At 42.8% G+C, this 17,020-nt stretch overlaps 1 protein-coding gene across 1 annotated transcript; it reads right to left on the bottom strand.

Moving 5' to 3' along the window:
* Window positions 1–11,416: 11,416 nt before the first annotated feature.
* LOC110947054 (primary amine oxidase, liver isozyme-like) lies at window positions 11,417–16,368 on the bottom strand. The gene is made up of 5 exons (XM_051941982.1): window positions 14,712–16,368; window positions 14,168–14,286; window positions 13,263–13,429; window positions 12,364–12,496; window positions 11,417–12,266 (listed from the first exon to the last, which is right to left on the bottom strand). Exons 1-5 carry the CDS (start codon window positions 16,267–16,269, stop codon window positions 12,003–12,005), a joined length of 2,241 nt encoding a protein of 746 aa, XP_051797942.1. The 5' UTR covers window positions 16,270–16,368; the 3' UTR covers window positions 11,417–12,002.
* Between the last annotated feature and the right edge of the window lie 652 nt (window positions 16,369–17,020).

The following is a 17,020-nucleotide window of genomic DNA, read 5'->3' on the forward strand; positions in this document are numbered from 1 at the left end:
TATGTGTACAAAACTCTTTCTTTTTAAATTTAGTGGGTGCAGCTTGTATTCAGGTGTGCTCAATAGTCTGGAAATTACAGTATTTCATCAAAACTGTGTTACATTTAAAGATTTTAAGAAAATAAAGCATTTGGGGTAACCAAACCTGTTCTGTTCTGCCTAAACCTCGAGTAACTTGGCTGTAATCAAGAGCTGTAAAACAAAAATTTTGGGACTTTTTGGTGGCTTGGGCTGAACTGCAGGAAGTGTTTTCTTTACTATTGGGATCATTTGGTAGCACTTGGAAAAATGCTTAGATTTTTCTTTTTAAGTTTTTATAAAATAAGTAATCAATGAAGTGAAATCTGTTTTTTAATGATTTATGGAATGTGTTGTACTGGACGAAACATCATTTCTGGGTTCTCTCTACTTCCAGCTGCAGCCAGAGTCAGTGACAATGTGGAAGGAGTCAAAGCAGAAAACACCCAAACTTATCCCCAACAAACACACATTAGGACAGGTCAATAACTTCAAACATTCTCATTGTGAACGGACTTAAACTGCCAGATGGTTCTGGGTTGCACAACCTTCAGGAAGTTCACGATGTCTCTAGTGGTGCTCACTCTCATGAACACTCTCCACCCTGATCCAGCTGTCTTGAGCCGTTGCTAGGATCCCCTCCAGTCTTATTCAGATTCAAATCTTAACCAGCAGCCGCCGAGCTGCTTTCTGACCTTCATTTGTGGTTCTCTGGTGCTCTGGGACCGGACTTTTTCCCGTACAAATAAAAAACCGCCTGCAGTGCTGCTCCTGTGGGACTGTGGCCCAGAGGCTCCTGCTGCTTTCTCTTCTTGTTTGGAGTTTTAGTCTTCTGGATGCCTTTCCTTTCATGGATTTATCTTTTCTCTTTTATTTTCTTTTGCTCTGAATCACCCAGAGAAGCTAACCTTTGTTCAGTGCAACCTGCACTAATCTAGGATCCAAAGCACTTCTTTTATGGTCCACTTTAAACTGCCAGTTGCTCAAACAGGATACAAGCAGCTTTCCTCAGCACTTCAGAAAACACCTACAAATCTTCAGCAGGGTTGCCAGATCTTGTGATCGAAACAAGAAACCAGCTCTATGGAAAGAAGCCCAACAGAAGCCCAAAAGCTGAAAACCACATTTTATAAATGAGAGGCTTCTGAACAACCGTGTAAATACGTACTTCTATTTTTGTTTGCAGTAAATAGCCATAAAAGCAGAAAAACTTTGAATAACGTAAATTTTTAAACTCTGATTAAAACAAACAAAAAAAGCATCAGTAAACATAAATACTTTGAATAATTCAGTGTGACAGGCAGCATAAGTGGCATCTTTACCTCATTTGTTTGTTTTGTAGCAGTGAAACTAATGCCTGTAACCTCATGGACTGTTTCAGTTCTTTTTAGAACTTGTCTTTATTGACAGTGAGAGAGAGAGACAGGTAAGAAGGGAGAGGACCTGCAGCAAAGGGGTGGATCTGAACCCACGGCCGCTGATTATGGGTCGCTTGTTCTACCAGCGTGTAGAGTTTATTTGTGCTTTTTGCATGCTGTATTAAATCTACATGGTTAGCATGAAGCTCACATTTGTAAAATCGACAAAACGCCTTTGAGTTATCTCCCACCTCCGGTCTCGACCAGTCTTTCAATGCATTCTCTTTCTCCACTCTTTACTATTTTTTTTGCCATGTTCCCCACTATTTCCCGCTCATTGTCTCTCTGACAGACTCTCAGTTGTTGTTGTGCATGTTTTTGAGTGTGGGTGGGGGCGGTAACCAAGAAACGAGGGAGTGGACAAACTAACATGCTTGGCTTTACTGTGGAGAACTGGAGAGAATCAGGACGGGCTCATACAGGCAAAAAAGCAAACCCTAACAAGAGACTACAGTTTAGAAAACAAGTCCAAAAACCTGCAACCTACAACTGATGAGATTTGAAGTGACTTTACAGAAAAACAAGCCCAAAGTCTCTGACAATAAGCAGACTTGGCAACTATGATCTTAATCTGTAGAGCTGCAATGTTTTTTGCCTCGTGACGTGTGAAGATCCTGCCTCATTCTGAGAAAAAAAAAAAAAAAATCTGTCCTGCCAGGAGGTACCAGGAGAGTAGAACAACAATGTGTGGAACTAGAACGCTGAAAGACATCATGAAGGTACTCAGGCCCTTAAACACAACCCCACAGTGCTGTCTCTGACTCGTGACCTCGGTTTACCTTTCCTTGACTTTTACTACATCCATATAAAACTTGTTACAATTACAAAATTTTGTGCAACATCCTTCCACAGCAAACTTACCGGCTTGTTTGGTAAATACCGCCTTCGTATTAAAATGTCCGGAGCAGGAACCCTCCTATTGCTGGGAACATGCCAAGCCAATGAAGAAGAAACTTTATTTACAGTCATTTCAGGGAATAAATTCACACTTCTGCAGGTTTTACACACTTTGCAAAGCAAGTGTTATCCTAGTTTCAGTTTAAATGATAAAACCGACCCCCCCCCATCCAGCCACACTTAATTACACATTCTGAAAAAGTTGTTAGAATTTTACACATCTAAAATTAGAAAGTTTAGCCTATTTTCCTGGAGAGATTCTTTCAGACTCCATCAGACTGGATGAGAAGTGTCTATTGTTACGTTTCACACAAATTAAATAAACTAAGGTTATTCAGGGGTGAAATGAAGAAAAAACTGCACAAACAAACAGAAAATGGGGTCTGTGGTCTAAAAGGGGATAGGGTATGGTTAAATACCACTATCCCCCACTAAACCTACCAAAAGTGGTAGATAAAAAACAAAAACTGAAACCCCTCAAAAGAAAATAACATTCCCCAAAACAAAAAGAAAGAACTGCTGAGTTCTGGGCATTAATGTCACAAAGACACTTTGGTTTCTGAAAAGAATGCTGACCGATGTGTCAAACCTTCCCATCTGCCTACCCACACCCACCTGAGCAGCTGGGAGATCCCTCCTTATATCCCCGCCCAGCTGATTGGCAACAACACACAGCCGAGCTCAATCACACAGGTGCAGCAGACTGAGTCTGATCTCTGAGTCAGGCTGAGAACTTTCTAAGCCCATAACACTATGAACGCTCCTCTCAGGTCTCACAGCACACATGTTGCGTTAAAAACTGGATTTTGGCAAAGACAGTCAGGCCTTGTCCTGAATTCCCTCCAGCGTTGTTTGTGTTCCAGTGTAGGGATGGTATTATCCAGGTGATGAGCTGTGCATGATGTTCAACAAACCCAGGGCTTGAAGTTCTGCCAAAAGTCTAAGCTGAGTCTCATCTGTCCAGACAAGTTTTTCCCCTCATGCTCCCAGAGTCCTTTAAAAGCCATTTGGCAAACGAATATACAGTCGGTTCATTCCTCAAGAAAGCCATGTTTGGATCTGGTTTGTAATCAGTGTGACAGTGTGGCTGCAAAGCTCTGTTTTCTTTGTACAACCTGCAACACCCAGACAGCCCTTTTAGATTTACACTGCTGTGGAGGTCACGATTAGAAAAACTCTGCTGGTCTGGATGGAGGCCCAAAGCAGAGAGAAACAGCAACGCTAACGAATTAAGGTGTCTGTGGTGTTTGATCTGAGCTTTTACCACGACACCGGGGTGGCCGTTAGTTTAGAAAGGAACGACAACAATAAATGTGTTTTTTGGACGAGATCATCAGTTTTCACGAGATTTATTGCACCGTATAAAGAAGATCGACTCATGTTTTCATAAAATAAAGTCTTGTATTTGGAAAAATTGTGCAACTTGACAGTTATATGGAAAATGACAACTTTAAATGACAGTTGTTTTATTTCAAGGTATTTGCTATGAACAAGCTAAGCGATAGCAAATTTAGGCATTCATTTAAGGCCTGTCATTTCAAAATGATGTTGGAACAAGAAAATCACAATGAATTATGTTAAATATACAAGAAAACTCTTACAATCTGCATTTACTCAACATTCATTTGTCAGAGGAACAGAGTGAGATGTTCTCACAGTGAATCTGTTTGCTTTGTGCACTTTCTTCTTTTTCCTCATTCATGTCACTAAGTGGAACTCATGTGAGTTAGTTAAACTGTGTAGTGTTGTGGTTGTGTAAATTTCTCTTGGTATGTGTTCACAACACTCCTACTATTGCTTCAATGCGGCAGGTTGTTCTGGGTTACGTTGTACCAGTAGCAGGTAACACCGCCTGACCTGACGTTGTGTCTCAGACTGAGGAATCAGTCAATTTATAATTCAGCTGCAGAGCTCCTAACAAAACTTACATATTTACACAAATACAAGCAGCACCAAGCCACTCACATTAAATCTCAGCTGCCCTGACTGTAAAACTGGCTGCAGACTTAAAGCCGAGGTGTGGTGATTGCTGCAGTCTGACTGGAGGAGGAAACTGGGTGGTGGTCCAGTCAGCCAGCTCAGTTGGCGGGAAGAAGAACCAGGGCTGAGAGCAGTTCTGGAGCTCAGGTCAGTCAACCGAGAAGACAGGCAGTTCGGATCATGCTCATCAGTCAGCTATGACTGAGTCCACACAAGTCATCTCCTCACACAAAGGCTGCAGAAAATCCAGCACAGAGGGGGCTGTGACATTTCTAGTGAAATGTATGCCAGTCCAGAAAACATTCTGGGAAATAGTAACGTCACAATACCTGAAATGTGTTATTTGAAATTCCACAGTAATGCAGTAAAGGTCTGCCTAACTGGACCTCACCAGAACAGAAAAGTATTCCACAGTATCATCATCCACCCAGGAGACAGTGTTGACAGTTTAGCGCCCCCTGCTGCTCAGGATAAATCATACAAGTTGACATTTAGTTACTGAGGTTAGAAGATATTTCACAAAACACAACACTGTAATAGTTTTTAGGTACTTGCCCTTCTGATAAGCTCCCTTTCGCCTACCATTGTGTTTTAGTTTCCTTCCTCACTATTTTCAGAAAATGACATCCAGTCAAGTCAGAGCAATGCTGAAGACCAGCAGAGCTGAAGATCATCTTACTCCAGCACAGGTGGTGAAGGCCTTGTTTGCTGTCTGTGTTTTCATGGTTCTCCACATCCTTTTCAGCAGGTGTGGCATGGTTTAACGGAGTCCTTGAATCTCTCCTTGGATGTGATCATCTTGCACCAGTGCCCCATAGAGAAACTGGTGAGACGACCTGTAGATCCTGATGACCAGTGCAGTTCTTGAAGTTCTTGCCTTGAAGCTCTCCAGGCCTGTTCTGTCCAGGATCTCCAGGTTTGTCATTCTGTCCTGTTACTTGGTGCCCAGCAGATAGCACATGTAGGAGCGCTCAGATGCCTAAATGTGCCTCCTCCACAGGGTTTAGGTCTTCCAGCAGGACAGAACGTTGGAGCCCATGATGGCCTGGTGAATCTCTACCTTTCTGGTGGTCTGGACACTTGTGTGGCTCAGAAATGGTGAGTGTAGCCAGCCAGCTGACTGGCTGACCATGCTGATGAATGTTATCATGTTGTCAAAGAATCCATCAGCAGAGATGACGCTTTGCAGGTATTAAAATGATCGACTGTGCTGAATACCAGTAATGGACATACTGAAGGAAAAAATGAGCCCTTGGTCTTCCCCAGTGTCAAAGAAGCAAAAGGAGCTGTCAGTGACATTACTATGGTACATCCCACTGCAATCTTCTTCATATATTTCACTTTTAAAGTCAGAGCTGGTGGAATGCAGGAGAAGGAAAAACATTCTGAGATCGAGTTGGCTTCAGATGGGATGTAAATTACAGGAAGAGCAGCAAGAAGGCAATTATGACTGTAATTATTTCTAAGTAGGTGGTGGAAATGGCTCACATACAGTTTGGAGTAAAACCACTGACCAGGACAAGTCATATTCCTAGTCTCTATTTCTTCAGATGTTTCATTTTAATGTAATCTGGAGTGCTTGAAACGTATCTTGAATTTTAACCATTGTTATCGAGAAATAGTTTTACAATGTTATTATTTCGGGGCATTACAGGATGTGTTTTATTACTATGATGGACTTAATTGTGAAGCACAAGGACACACTGGAAGAACTGGCAGAACTAAACTGAGATTATAACCAACAAAACAACAGAGAAAATCAATTGCACTGGTCAAATGATCTCATAATGTATATATATATATATATATATATATATATATATTACTGCCCTGTGACAGACTGGTGACCTGTCCAGGGTGTCCCCTGCCTTCACCCGAGTCAGCTGGGATAGACTCCAGCACCCCCCATGACCCTAGTGAGGATAAAGCGGTGTATAAAGAATGGATGGATATATTTTACTTAATCGCAATAATAATAATAATAATAAACAATCCTAAAATATATGTAATTCCCCAGCACCAATCCAATACATAAACTAATATTTTAACCAAATAAACTTGGTGCACCTCTTGCAGTGGCAGCACTTGGTATGGTGTGACTGGTAGCTCTGGTTTTAAAACCTGGGGCTTCCTTAGAGCCATTTTCCTTCAAGTTGTGCAGGCTGAAGCTCTGTGGGTTAAATCAGAATCTGGCCACAGTAGGAAAGCATGACACGAGGTCATGTCAGTGTGGGCATCCAGAAACAGATCATCACGTGTTCCTACAATGCAATAGATATAACACAGAAAGACGCCATCTGTTTGCAAGAATGTCAGAGCTAGGAGAGGAGGTTTTCTGTGTTTCTTCTTTATTCGGCCATAATGAGAACCATCAAATGATACCTAAGGCAGTACTGCAGTTCCTGCATGAAACTGGAGTGTCCAAGAAGATCTAGTTAGAACCTTATTATACTCTTAGCAAAATACTTCATTCATAAATGTAAATTTGGAAATAAGGAACCTCTATTTTATGTCTTTTGCAAAGAAATTGATATGTATTTTGAATGTATTGAATTCTGTACTAATAGTAAGGCTGCAAAAACACGAGCAATGTGGTCTCAATTGATGTCATTGTAATGAAATACATTTGTTGTTTGTAAAAAAAAAGAAAAAGAAGAAGATCTAGTTAAGGAAGAGACCAGTGGAGGGCAGTAATACGCCTTGCAGGGTCTACGCTGCCAAAAATAAAGAAGAGCCACTTTTCTTTACCACCACTGCAGACCAGATACACCAGCACCGCTAACACAAAGAAAAGATCAATGCAACTTTAAAAAAAACATGCTAAACATAGTGTGCTGTCCTCACAACACGTACCTGTGTGCTGTTATACAGCCAGCGAACCTTTCAAAAAAGACTCCGTACGCCGGGTTTCCTTTTATCAGCTTTATGGAGTCTTCTTGAAGCCAGTAATCGGCAAATGGTAAAAAGACTTTGGTTTTCTCCAGGTTCAACAGTACAGAACAAACGTACTGTCTCACAAAGTTTTTCTTCCCAGTTGTATAAAACAAAGATCCTCTCTATCAGAAATGAACACCCACTCTGTGGTAAAAAAAGAAGAAGAAAGTAACAGAGATCCTCAATAAAGAGACGTTTCACTCTGGCTCTGATGACAGTTTCTGAAAATCAAATTCAAACAACATATCTAAACACAACTCATCCGACTCATCAGTCATCAAACTCTTAACATCTTAAAGCAAAAGGCATAACACATAGAAACTAAATGTGTGTTCTAAGAATAGAACTAAAGTACTTCAAGAAAGGCTAAATGAATTCTGAGTGTGTTCTTTGAAATGATAAATTAGATGTTGATTGTTTTGGGTTTGGGTTTATCAGCGTTCATGGTTGGGATAGCTGCATCACAACTATTATACACATTTTCTACCTTTACAGCGCTTTTTTACTCTGCATATGTTACTTAGTCTGATATATTTGGCTCCTACCTGCCGTTGTTTCAGAGGAACTCGACTCTGACTGGGTTTGATCTCCTCAGCTATGAACAAGATCTTTTACAGAAGATTCCTCATCCCAAACCAAGTAGTGAGAGCACCTGTAGTTTGTTGTAGTTTCAGGTGTAGGTATATTTAATTGTAAGAAATGAAGCAGCTTCATGTTTGGCTATCCTTCACAGACTGAAGATGAGTTGTGTTTGTTGTTGTTGCCCTTGTTTAGCTCCCTTTGCGCATGGTTGGCCTCTAAATGTTTCCTATCTGGCAGGAAGCTGTGGAGTAAAGGAAGTCTTAGCACCGCTGTGTGCTCCTACTGTTGTTTGTTTTCCTACTAAATGTTATCAGCAGCTTGGAAAAGTGTTTGCAGCCAGTCACACACACGCAAATATATTTTGTTACTGGGTGCAGAAACATTCTTCCAGGAACACATGGCGAAAGGTCGTCCCACACCCAGCAGAGACTGTAACCTCACTGAAACTGTTACTGGAAACAAAAAGAATTGTCTTCTAATTAGTAAATTGGCGCTCCTGCAGAATTCTTGGCTGAATACACTCTGTTTTCCCCCTGTATGTTTTGGCTTGTTACGTCTCTGCAGCTTGGTCTGAAAAAAATAAAAGTTTTGTTAAAAGTAGCCCAATGAAAGCTTGATTTCAGGCCATTAAGGTGATGATATTTCACATCTGCAGCTGAACAATGATTAGGCTCAGCATTTTGTTTTCAGTCCCCTGTGCCTTTACATAATGATTCAGATTGCCAAAAAGCCCGTGCATCGATTGTCATGAAGCATCTGCAGCGCTGTGCTCCTGGACTGTTCTGGGACTCATGTTGAGAACTCGCTGTGTGAATGTGGGTTTTACGAAACAACCCTCCTGGCTCAGCTCAGACCTCGTTGACAAGTTCCAGATGTTCTGAAGCTGCAGCATGAATGTCTCCACTAGACTTGGCTGTGTAAATCTGTGTTTGCTGATGCTGATGTGGGGGTCATTTTACTGCCATTTTACAGTCTGTTACTTTTAAGTGAGCTTAAGCGCTGCTCTGTGCAAAACATGCACGCCATCCTCAGGGTGTTCAGGTCACTGAAAGCGCCTTTAAAGAGGAGTCTGGGTAATTGTTGGCGCTTTAAGGAAAGGTTTTGTTTTTGTCTGTGGGTCTGAAGTTTACAGGAGTTTAGAAAAACTAGTTTAACAAAATTATCCAGAAGTTTTTGGGCAGTTGTTCTCAAGATCATGTCAGATTTACAGTAGAGATACTGCTGAGCTTGCCAGTTGCCAAACAACCAAAAAACACTCAAAAGCTGCTCAAATCCGTGTTCTCCAATGAACCCAGTGCACTAAGGGTCCATGCATTCTAATCAGTGGATATTTCCTTTTTTAAACTTTACACAAGATAATATAGTGCAAGCCCAGGGGGAGACGTGCACGTTTCTACTTTAGCACCCATGGCGTACCTTCTTGAGGAGGACATATTCACTCAGTTTGGCAAAAAAGTGTGTTAGATTAGAATCATTCACTCTACATTTAACCTATTTTCTTAAAGTAGAGCTTCCACTTGCAGGACATAGTTCCCTCAAATCATAGTATGGACACTGAATTTCACTGCTCAGATGGTACTTTTTAACTTTCATCACGGTGGTTTTGGCTGTTGGGTATCAGAGAGAGTAGAGAGGGCATTCATCAGAGAAAATCCAGTTCTCCAGAGTTATGGATTTCTTTGTAAAGTTAGTGTCTTCTCTTTCTGCAGTTTGGTGAGCCGTGGGGTACGTTGCCTCTTGTAAGCTTTCAGCCCCAAAGTTTCTGTTAAATTACGATGCTCAGAGCTCTGAGAAGCATCTTATCCAAGATTCTTCAGCCTCTGATTGAGTCACTGGCATGGCTGGTGTCTCTTTCCCTCGGCCTTTCTCATCAGATCTTTGGCTAAGTCTTTGAAGGATCCTCCTTTGTTGACCCTTTGCCAACATTTCTGCACCCAGCAGATATTTCTGCCTAGGGCTTCAGCTTGCTGCTTAGTTTTTCCTGCATTTCAATGAGCAATGGCTTGTGTACAAATCTCAGATTCTAAGAGTTTTTCCACCCTGACTGCCTTGGTAACAACGCTTTAAAAATTTGGCTGTGATGTAATGCATTTTGGTGAAGTAAGAAACTTGCCTCCTGAGACCTGACAAACAACCAAACAGGACCTGACTGACCAGGTGGAACCCATTTTGGTATCAATAAAACATGTTGTACAGTGGAGGGAACCAACTTTTGGAACACTGTGTAAACTGCTTTGATTCCAGACATGTTCTAACAAGGCTGATTTAGTTGAACTACTTTCAGGAATTGAACAGATTTATGGTGAGAATCTGGGAACTTTCCAGACACTGAGTGTGGAGGAGAGAAAAGGCATGTAGAAGTCCTTTAGTATTTTGAATAAAGCATCAGCCTGCTTACAAATAAATTTCAGTTGTAATTAAAGCATCAGTGATTTTTTTTTTAACAAATGAAAGGTGACGCTTCTTGTCTTTTTCCTTTTCCCTACAATCCATAACTAAAAGGTCATTTAAGGTTTGAGTTCTCTTTTCTCTTGGTGGGAGTCAGTTCACTCACACAACTGTTGAACTTTACATGCATGTTTGCAAAATGTGTTTTGTTATAGTGATAAGAAGAAGAAGAAGAAGAAGCTGAAGCTGCTAAAAAAGCTGCTGAGTCTGACTTCCTGTTATGAGGAGGTCAGGAGGTGAGCAGGACGGAGCAGGAATGGAGAGCAGATGTTCGTATAACTTCTATAAAATGTGGAAAGAAACTCTACCACTTTGTAAACAATGCAATATCACTGATAGCCCAGAATCTTAAAATAAAACTGAAGAATTACTGTGCAGATCACCCACAGTCTGCAGGGTTAGTGGAGAGACACAATGGCATCCTGAAAAAACAAACTAAGGAAAACCATGGAAGAGACAGGAGAAAGTGGATAAGCTGCCTGCCCTCAGTGGTCCTCAACATGCCAACAATACCATCATGGAGCAGAACATAGCATGCGTTTATTTATTTAAAACATTTGATTTTCTAAATTACTCAGATGACTGACTAAATTCCTACACCTATGGCAATTTACTTGTGTGACTATATTGCTTTAAAAAGTGCTTATCAACTGGAGGGAAGTGTTAGAAAAATGTGGAAGAAGAAGCTGAAGCTGCTCAAAAAGCTGCTGAGTCTGACTTCCTGTTATGAGGAGGTCAGGAGGTGATCGGCTCTGAGCAGGACGGAGCAGGAATGGAGCGCATTCAAGACAAACTTTCCAACTGTCCTACAACTTGTATAAAGATGTGTTCCTCAATATGTAATATTCAGACAACCCTGTACCTCTGTGAGGCTCGTCGCCTCGCTGCAAGAATTAAAGAAACTTTGCTTTGACTTCAGTGACTCTGTGTGTCTTACTTAAAGTTCTCCTTACATGCACCTGTATCCATCCTCTCAATCTGGTCCTAAGAAGGATGGAGATGGGAGTGGTTTACCCTCACTTTGCTGGCCTAGTTTCAGTCAGCTCCTCTTTGGAAAACCATACGAAGCCCCCACACATCTGCATAAACTCACACACTTCTATACCTTTAGTGGTATCAAAATCCCTCAAAGCAACACATTACATAAAGTGTTTGTTTTATTTGGAGAGAAAATAGCAACAAAAACATTTCTCACAATGTTGCACTGCAGAAAAACTGTAGAAAAAGGATGAAACCTCAGTGGGATGTTCAGTAGTCTCGGCCTTTAACCAAATCAAAAACCTTTGAGTTAATGTTCATGTTTATCAGTGCGCTCGTTTCCACACAGCTGACTGTACATCACAGTGCTTCATCAGCAAGAAAACCAGAGACAAAGCAAACATCTGAATACATTCTGACTTTATGCAAAATAAAAACTGATTGATGACATCAAAACAAATCACTTTCAGGCTGCATAATCGTCATTGTTTCATTTCAAACCATTGTGGTGATGCACAGAGCCAGAATGATGAAGATTGTATCCATGTCCAAATATTTACAGACCTGACTGTAAAGCTAATCGCCCCCTAGTGCAGATTTAAACTCCTGTGCCATCCCAAGCTGCCTCTATAACACAGTGACACAAGCATCTTCATAGATTGGTGAATAAGCCCAAGCACACCTCTGAGTTCACCACAGCCTCACAAGCTGTTTCCCAGCAGTGGAGAACAAATCAGACCCGGTCTTCTAGACGAAGCCGTGGAAGGTGAAGGGCTCCAGGACGGGGCTGCAGGTCTCCTGAACAAGGCAGGCCATCCTGTTGTTGTCGCAGCTGTTCTCAGCACCCGGGCTGAAGAACACGCTGTCAGCAGAGTGGATGGAGGGGTCCTCATTGAAGTAGTTGTGGGGCCGCAGCAGGACCCCGCCCCCGTTGCCAACGGTTACCGTGTTGGGGATGTCCTCGGCGTGAGGGATGTGGAGGAAACCGGCGGTCACCCAGGCAACCAGGTCCTGCACACACATCATGCACTTTCTTTTTAGCTATCCACTTTAAAATGGACTCACTGGATGACTGTTTATCCTGGACTATTCTAACATTCACATTTACCTCGTTTTCTATGTTTTCGTTGTCTTCAATGTACTTGCTGAAGTCCACAGCTGGAGCCCACATGCCGTTCTGACTGTACAGACTGCTGCTGGTCTGCTCTAAGTCCTTATGCTTGGTGATGGCAACCTTATACCTGGAGACAGACACAAGAGGAGGTTTCAGCTTCAGACCTCAGGCTGTGTTGTGGCTCCAATTCTCCAATTCTTTAAATCCTGGAAGATGTGAGTATGAGTCGCTGCGGATCAGATTTGTTGCAGCACATCCCTCCAGCAGCCTCAGACCATCGTCAGCAGATACTCACAGCTAACCTGGACCCACCCACAAGCCTGCAGTTTCAGAGATGCTCAGACTCAAAACACCTGTGGCTCAGAACTTTACACCTGACCCCTTATTTTCTGAAATGGAGACTCATCAGTTCCCTGTTCTTAGCTGACAGGATTGTGGTCTTTTGCTGCTGTAGAACATTCTTTTTAAGGTTGTTGTAGTTCAGAGATGGTATTCTGCATTCATGGTTGGAACCAGTGGTTATCTGAGTTCCTGTTCTCTTTCTATTTTCTCCAACCAGTCTGCCCATTCTCCTCTGAAACCTCACATCAATAAGCTGGATATCTTCTCTTTTTCTGACCGTTCTCTGTAAATCCCAGAGATGGTTGTTGGTGAAAATCCAGTTCTCTTGACCACGTCTACATGAACAAATGCACTGAGTTGCTGTCATGTGATTGGCTGATTAGCTATTTGTGTTGCTAAGCAACTGAACAGAGTAGGTGTGTCTGATAAGGTGGCTGGTGAGTGTGTTTCTTAGTCCTGACAGTATGTAGACTACTTCTTGTCTTGTCTTCTTGTCTGTAACTTATCTTTATAAAGACATGCTTGCAGTCATGAACATTTGTGAGTCCTACCTGGCCCAGGACATGGACCTCTCCTCAGCCTCACTCTCTGGGAGGTGATCTCCTGCGAAGCTGTAAACCTGCAGCCTGTAGGAGCGATTGTGTCCCCAGCGGTTCTTAGTGTTGCTGGCGATGTGGAGGTAGCGAGGCGTCTTGGTGCCGTGACGCAGGGCGGCTTCCTGTGGAGGTGTCACAGCAGATATTAGTGGCTCCCAGTCATCTGCTCACTAACTGGGAGAGGAGTCTGGGTTCTTCCTCCTCACAGCTCAGCTCTGGAACTATTAGGGGTCAGTCCTGGTGTGTATAGAAATAAATACTCACTAATAACTTTAGTTATTTATATAGCGCCGTCACAGAACAGCTCCAGAATGCCTTATAAAGACAAAAGCTCTGTCTCTGTGGAGGATCTGCGGCTGCATTCAGGCTCTTAAGGAGCAGCATGATAGAAACTGGAATCAGACATTAAAAATGTACTCTGAAAGGTACAGGCAGCCAGTGCAGGGATGCTAAAATCAGCTTTATGAGGATTCTTTAGTGAATAGTTCTGCTGCAGCAGAAGTTTGGATCTTTAGTTTAACTACCAGAGAAGCAGAGATCTACAGTAATCTAACCAGGATATAATGAAAGCATGGCTGACAGTTTCCAAGTTCTTTGAATCAGATAATAAATGGGTTTTCACAAGTTGTACATTTCAGATGACAGCCTCTTGAGTTGTTTGATATTCTGCAATACAGGTACAGAAGAACTGGTTTTAATTAGCTACATATGTGGTCCTAGTGAGTGCCTCATGCATAGTTCCTGCACTAAACTGTCTAAGTAACACTACTAGACCCAGTGGGGCCTTTAGAGCATGTCATGCTTTCTCTGCACTCACTGTTTATTTAACTAAATACAAGTATGTGAAGACCAAGTCAGACCTTTTCTGTTTTGACCTGCTTCTCCACCAGCTGAGGCACCATAGCGAAGCGATCAGGCATCCATGGCAACGACACATTAACGTACTCCATGTCTTTGGTCTGGAACATGTTCTTCACACCTGCACAGGGAAAGACGCAGTCATGTAAGTGATGTTTCCTCTCTTTTATCTGCATTTGGGAACTTCACAGGGGATTATGCTGTTCAGTTGACAATCTGAGAAAAAAAAAGTTTAATCAACCACATTTTCCAAAGATGATGGAGCTCTGATTGGAAAAGATAATCTACATTTACACCTTTATATATAGATCATATAAACAGTGATGCACATGGAATTAAACAGATCAAAATAAATGAAAGGTACAGGAGTGATCTCCTGAAGTGAATATTTCTAACATTCTATCTACAGCCCAGACCCGGTCCTGACATAGAGCCCATAGCTGCATCACATGCTTTTCTTTACCAGGGTTTTTGTTTTTTTACTTTTTAAAAATGTATCTCAGTTTTGCTCAGATAGACAAGTTTAAATGGAGTCCTGCCACTCACCAGCCACATCCAGGTCCACCTTGAAGTTCATGAAGTGAGTGTGGATGTTTCCCAGGACATTCTCTGCTACCTGGTGTCCGTGTTTCAGACTGCCATCCACCAGGTAGGAAGAGGCGATGTAGCCTGTGGCGTGCACTTTGGCCTCCACTGATCCGCTCTGGTAGAAGATGAAATCCCAAATATAGTCATGACCCAGAATATCTGTGGCGGTCCTGAACACCAGCGCGCTGTTCGCCATCCCTCCATAACTGTGCTGGATAACGTTCGCGAAGTGTCTCCTCAGGGGCTGAACCATGTCGTGCTCAAAGATGCAGATTGAATTCCTGAACCTGGCCGGGACTGGAGCATCCTTGTAGCGGTACGTGTCCACGTATGTGGCATCGTAGGGGCAATCCACGCCACGGGCAAGTTCATGCGCGGCGCTCCCTGTCCCGAAGCTAGAGTCCAGAAACTTGGAGAAAATCATCCCCGGTGTCACTGAACCGTAAATGGACATGGCCTCCTGCACGCTCAGCTCGTAGAGGATCCTCTCCTCCTTGAAGCGCACATCAAACACCCTCATGCCTGTGACAGAACTCAGGCCGAAGGCGAAGCTCCAGTCCAGGTAGAGGACGTGGTTGTTCTGGATGCTGTAGCGTTTCCCCTCTGCGTAAAACTGCTGCGGGCCGATCTGCAGAGGCTTGTTCCTGGGTCTCAGAGAGCCATAATCAGGTGTCTCCTTGTAAACTATTTTCTTAACAGTCCCCTTGTCATATGCATCTTTCAGATCTTTTACAGTGTTGAAGTATTTGCCGTTATACATCAGTTTTTCCACTCTCCACTGGGACGCGTTCAGACCCTTGTGGTTCAGCAGCACCTCGAAGCCCACCGGGTGGGTGTACATGCCATGTAAATCCCTGAAGAAGGAGATCCAACCCTTTCTGTCTCCGGCTTGGAATCCTCGGGGCATCTGCTCGAAGGCGTGCAGTATTTCGTCCTGATCCACATCGAAACTCTCTTTCATGATTGCCTTCAGTTTGGAGAAAACCTCAGCCTCAAGAAACCTATCCACCACATCATATTCCGCGACGGTGATCAAATGCGAACTGATGGGCAGATCCATGTTGTACCTCTCTTTGGTGACATCTCTGTGGTATGTGGGGTTGGGAAGAGGCCCCACTACATACTCCTTGATGTAACCTTTGGCACCGTAGAGAACCACCACCGTCGCTTCTCTCGCTGGTTTGGGACCTTTCGTGTCCAGGTAAGCCAGAACGTCAGCTTTCTTTGGCAGAGACCGGTCTATTAACAGTAAATAGTTTTCAGATGGTTTGATGAGCTGTTTGGTGGAGATGTCCAGGTCCTTGTGCTTGAGCATGTACTGCTGGACCTGCGAGTACTCTTCCAGAGTGAGGTCAGCGAACACAAGGCTGCGCTCGTCGTGTTTTCCCCGCAGCGGGTGAACACGCTGAGCGGAACATTTGGGCGACCTGCTGGAGTGGAGGCCGATCAGGACGATGTTCAGAATGATGGAGATGAGGACGAAAAGGATGAGAGCCCATTTCAGTAGAGAATTCATCCTCCGCTCTACTATTACGCACAGGCTTGGAGAAAGGAGAGGAGACGAATGAACTGTGAGTGAGGGACCGGCCAGATCATTTATGGAAAGCAGAGAGGCACTCCTCAAAGGCGCAAATTTTCCCACCCATCTCAGCATGGATTCTATATTCCCCTGCCCCTCCCACTCCCTTGGAATGAGCACTTCAGGAGCTGCAGTTTCGTTCAGCCTCAGTTTAGCTTGTCAGCCAACTGGACTATTTTACGCACGGTGTCTGGATGTTTTACGCACGACGTTTAATGTATCAGTAATCATCATGATTACATGTAGGACAGAGAAAAGACAAAATAGGTCTTAACAATATTCCCTCTTAAAGGGTTAAAGCTGACCTGGGCATAAATTGCGTGTTTACAGATCCCATGTCCATTTGTTCAAGAAAAAAAATTCCTCTCCTGTTTCTTTGATATTTTTACTTTTATTTGGTTGTAAAATCATTTGCATTCAATAAGTTTGTTACAGAATAAAAATGTGAGAGAAAGTCTTCAAAAATCTGATTTTTTCATTGTCTATAAAAATCCACAGACAAACAGGAGCAGAGAGTTCTTTGGTGTCTTAAAATCCGTCTCTCTTTTTCCTCCAGAGGGAGTAAGACTTTACTCTTTAAGACTTCATTTTGTCCCTATGAACTATATATTTTTAATTTGATTCTGCATGCAAATCACACACTTTTTTTTAAAAAACATGACCTATGTTAGAATGGTCCACCATGAAC

This window comes from Acanthochromis polyacanthus, chromosome 2 (assembly GCF_021347895.1).
Source record: "Acanthochromis polyacanthus isolate Apoly-LR-REF ecotype Palm Island chromosome 2, KAUST_Apoly_ChrSc, whole genome shotgun sequence".
NCBI classification, from domain to species: domain Eukaryota; kingdom Metazoa; phylum Chordata; class Actinopteri; family Pomacentridae; genus Acanthochromis; species Acanthochromis polyacanthus.

Excerpts from the sequence above, each read along its gene's own strand:
- LOC110947054 (XM_051941982.1), bottom strand. The coding sequence starts at position 16,269 with ATGAATTCTCTACTGAAATGGGCTCTCATCCTTTTCGTCCTCATCTCC. Across the intron at positions 14,287-14,711 it reads GGTGGACCTGGATGTGGCTG|GTGTGAAGAACATGTTCCAG; the intron begins GTGAGTGGCAGG and ends TTCCCTGTGCAG. Across the intron at positions 13,430-14,167 it reads AGCAGGTCAAAACAGAAAAG|GAAGCCGCCCTGCGTCACGG; the intron begins GTCTGACTTGGT and ends ACACCTCCACAG.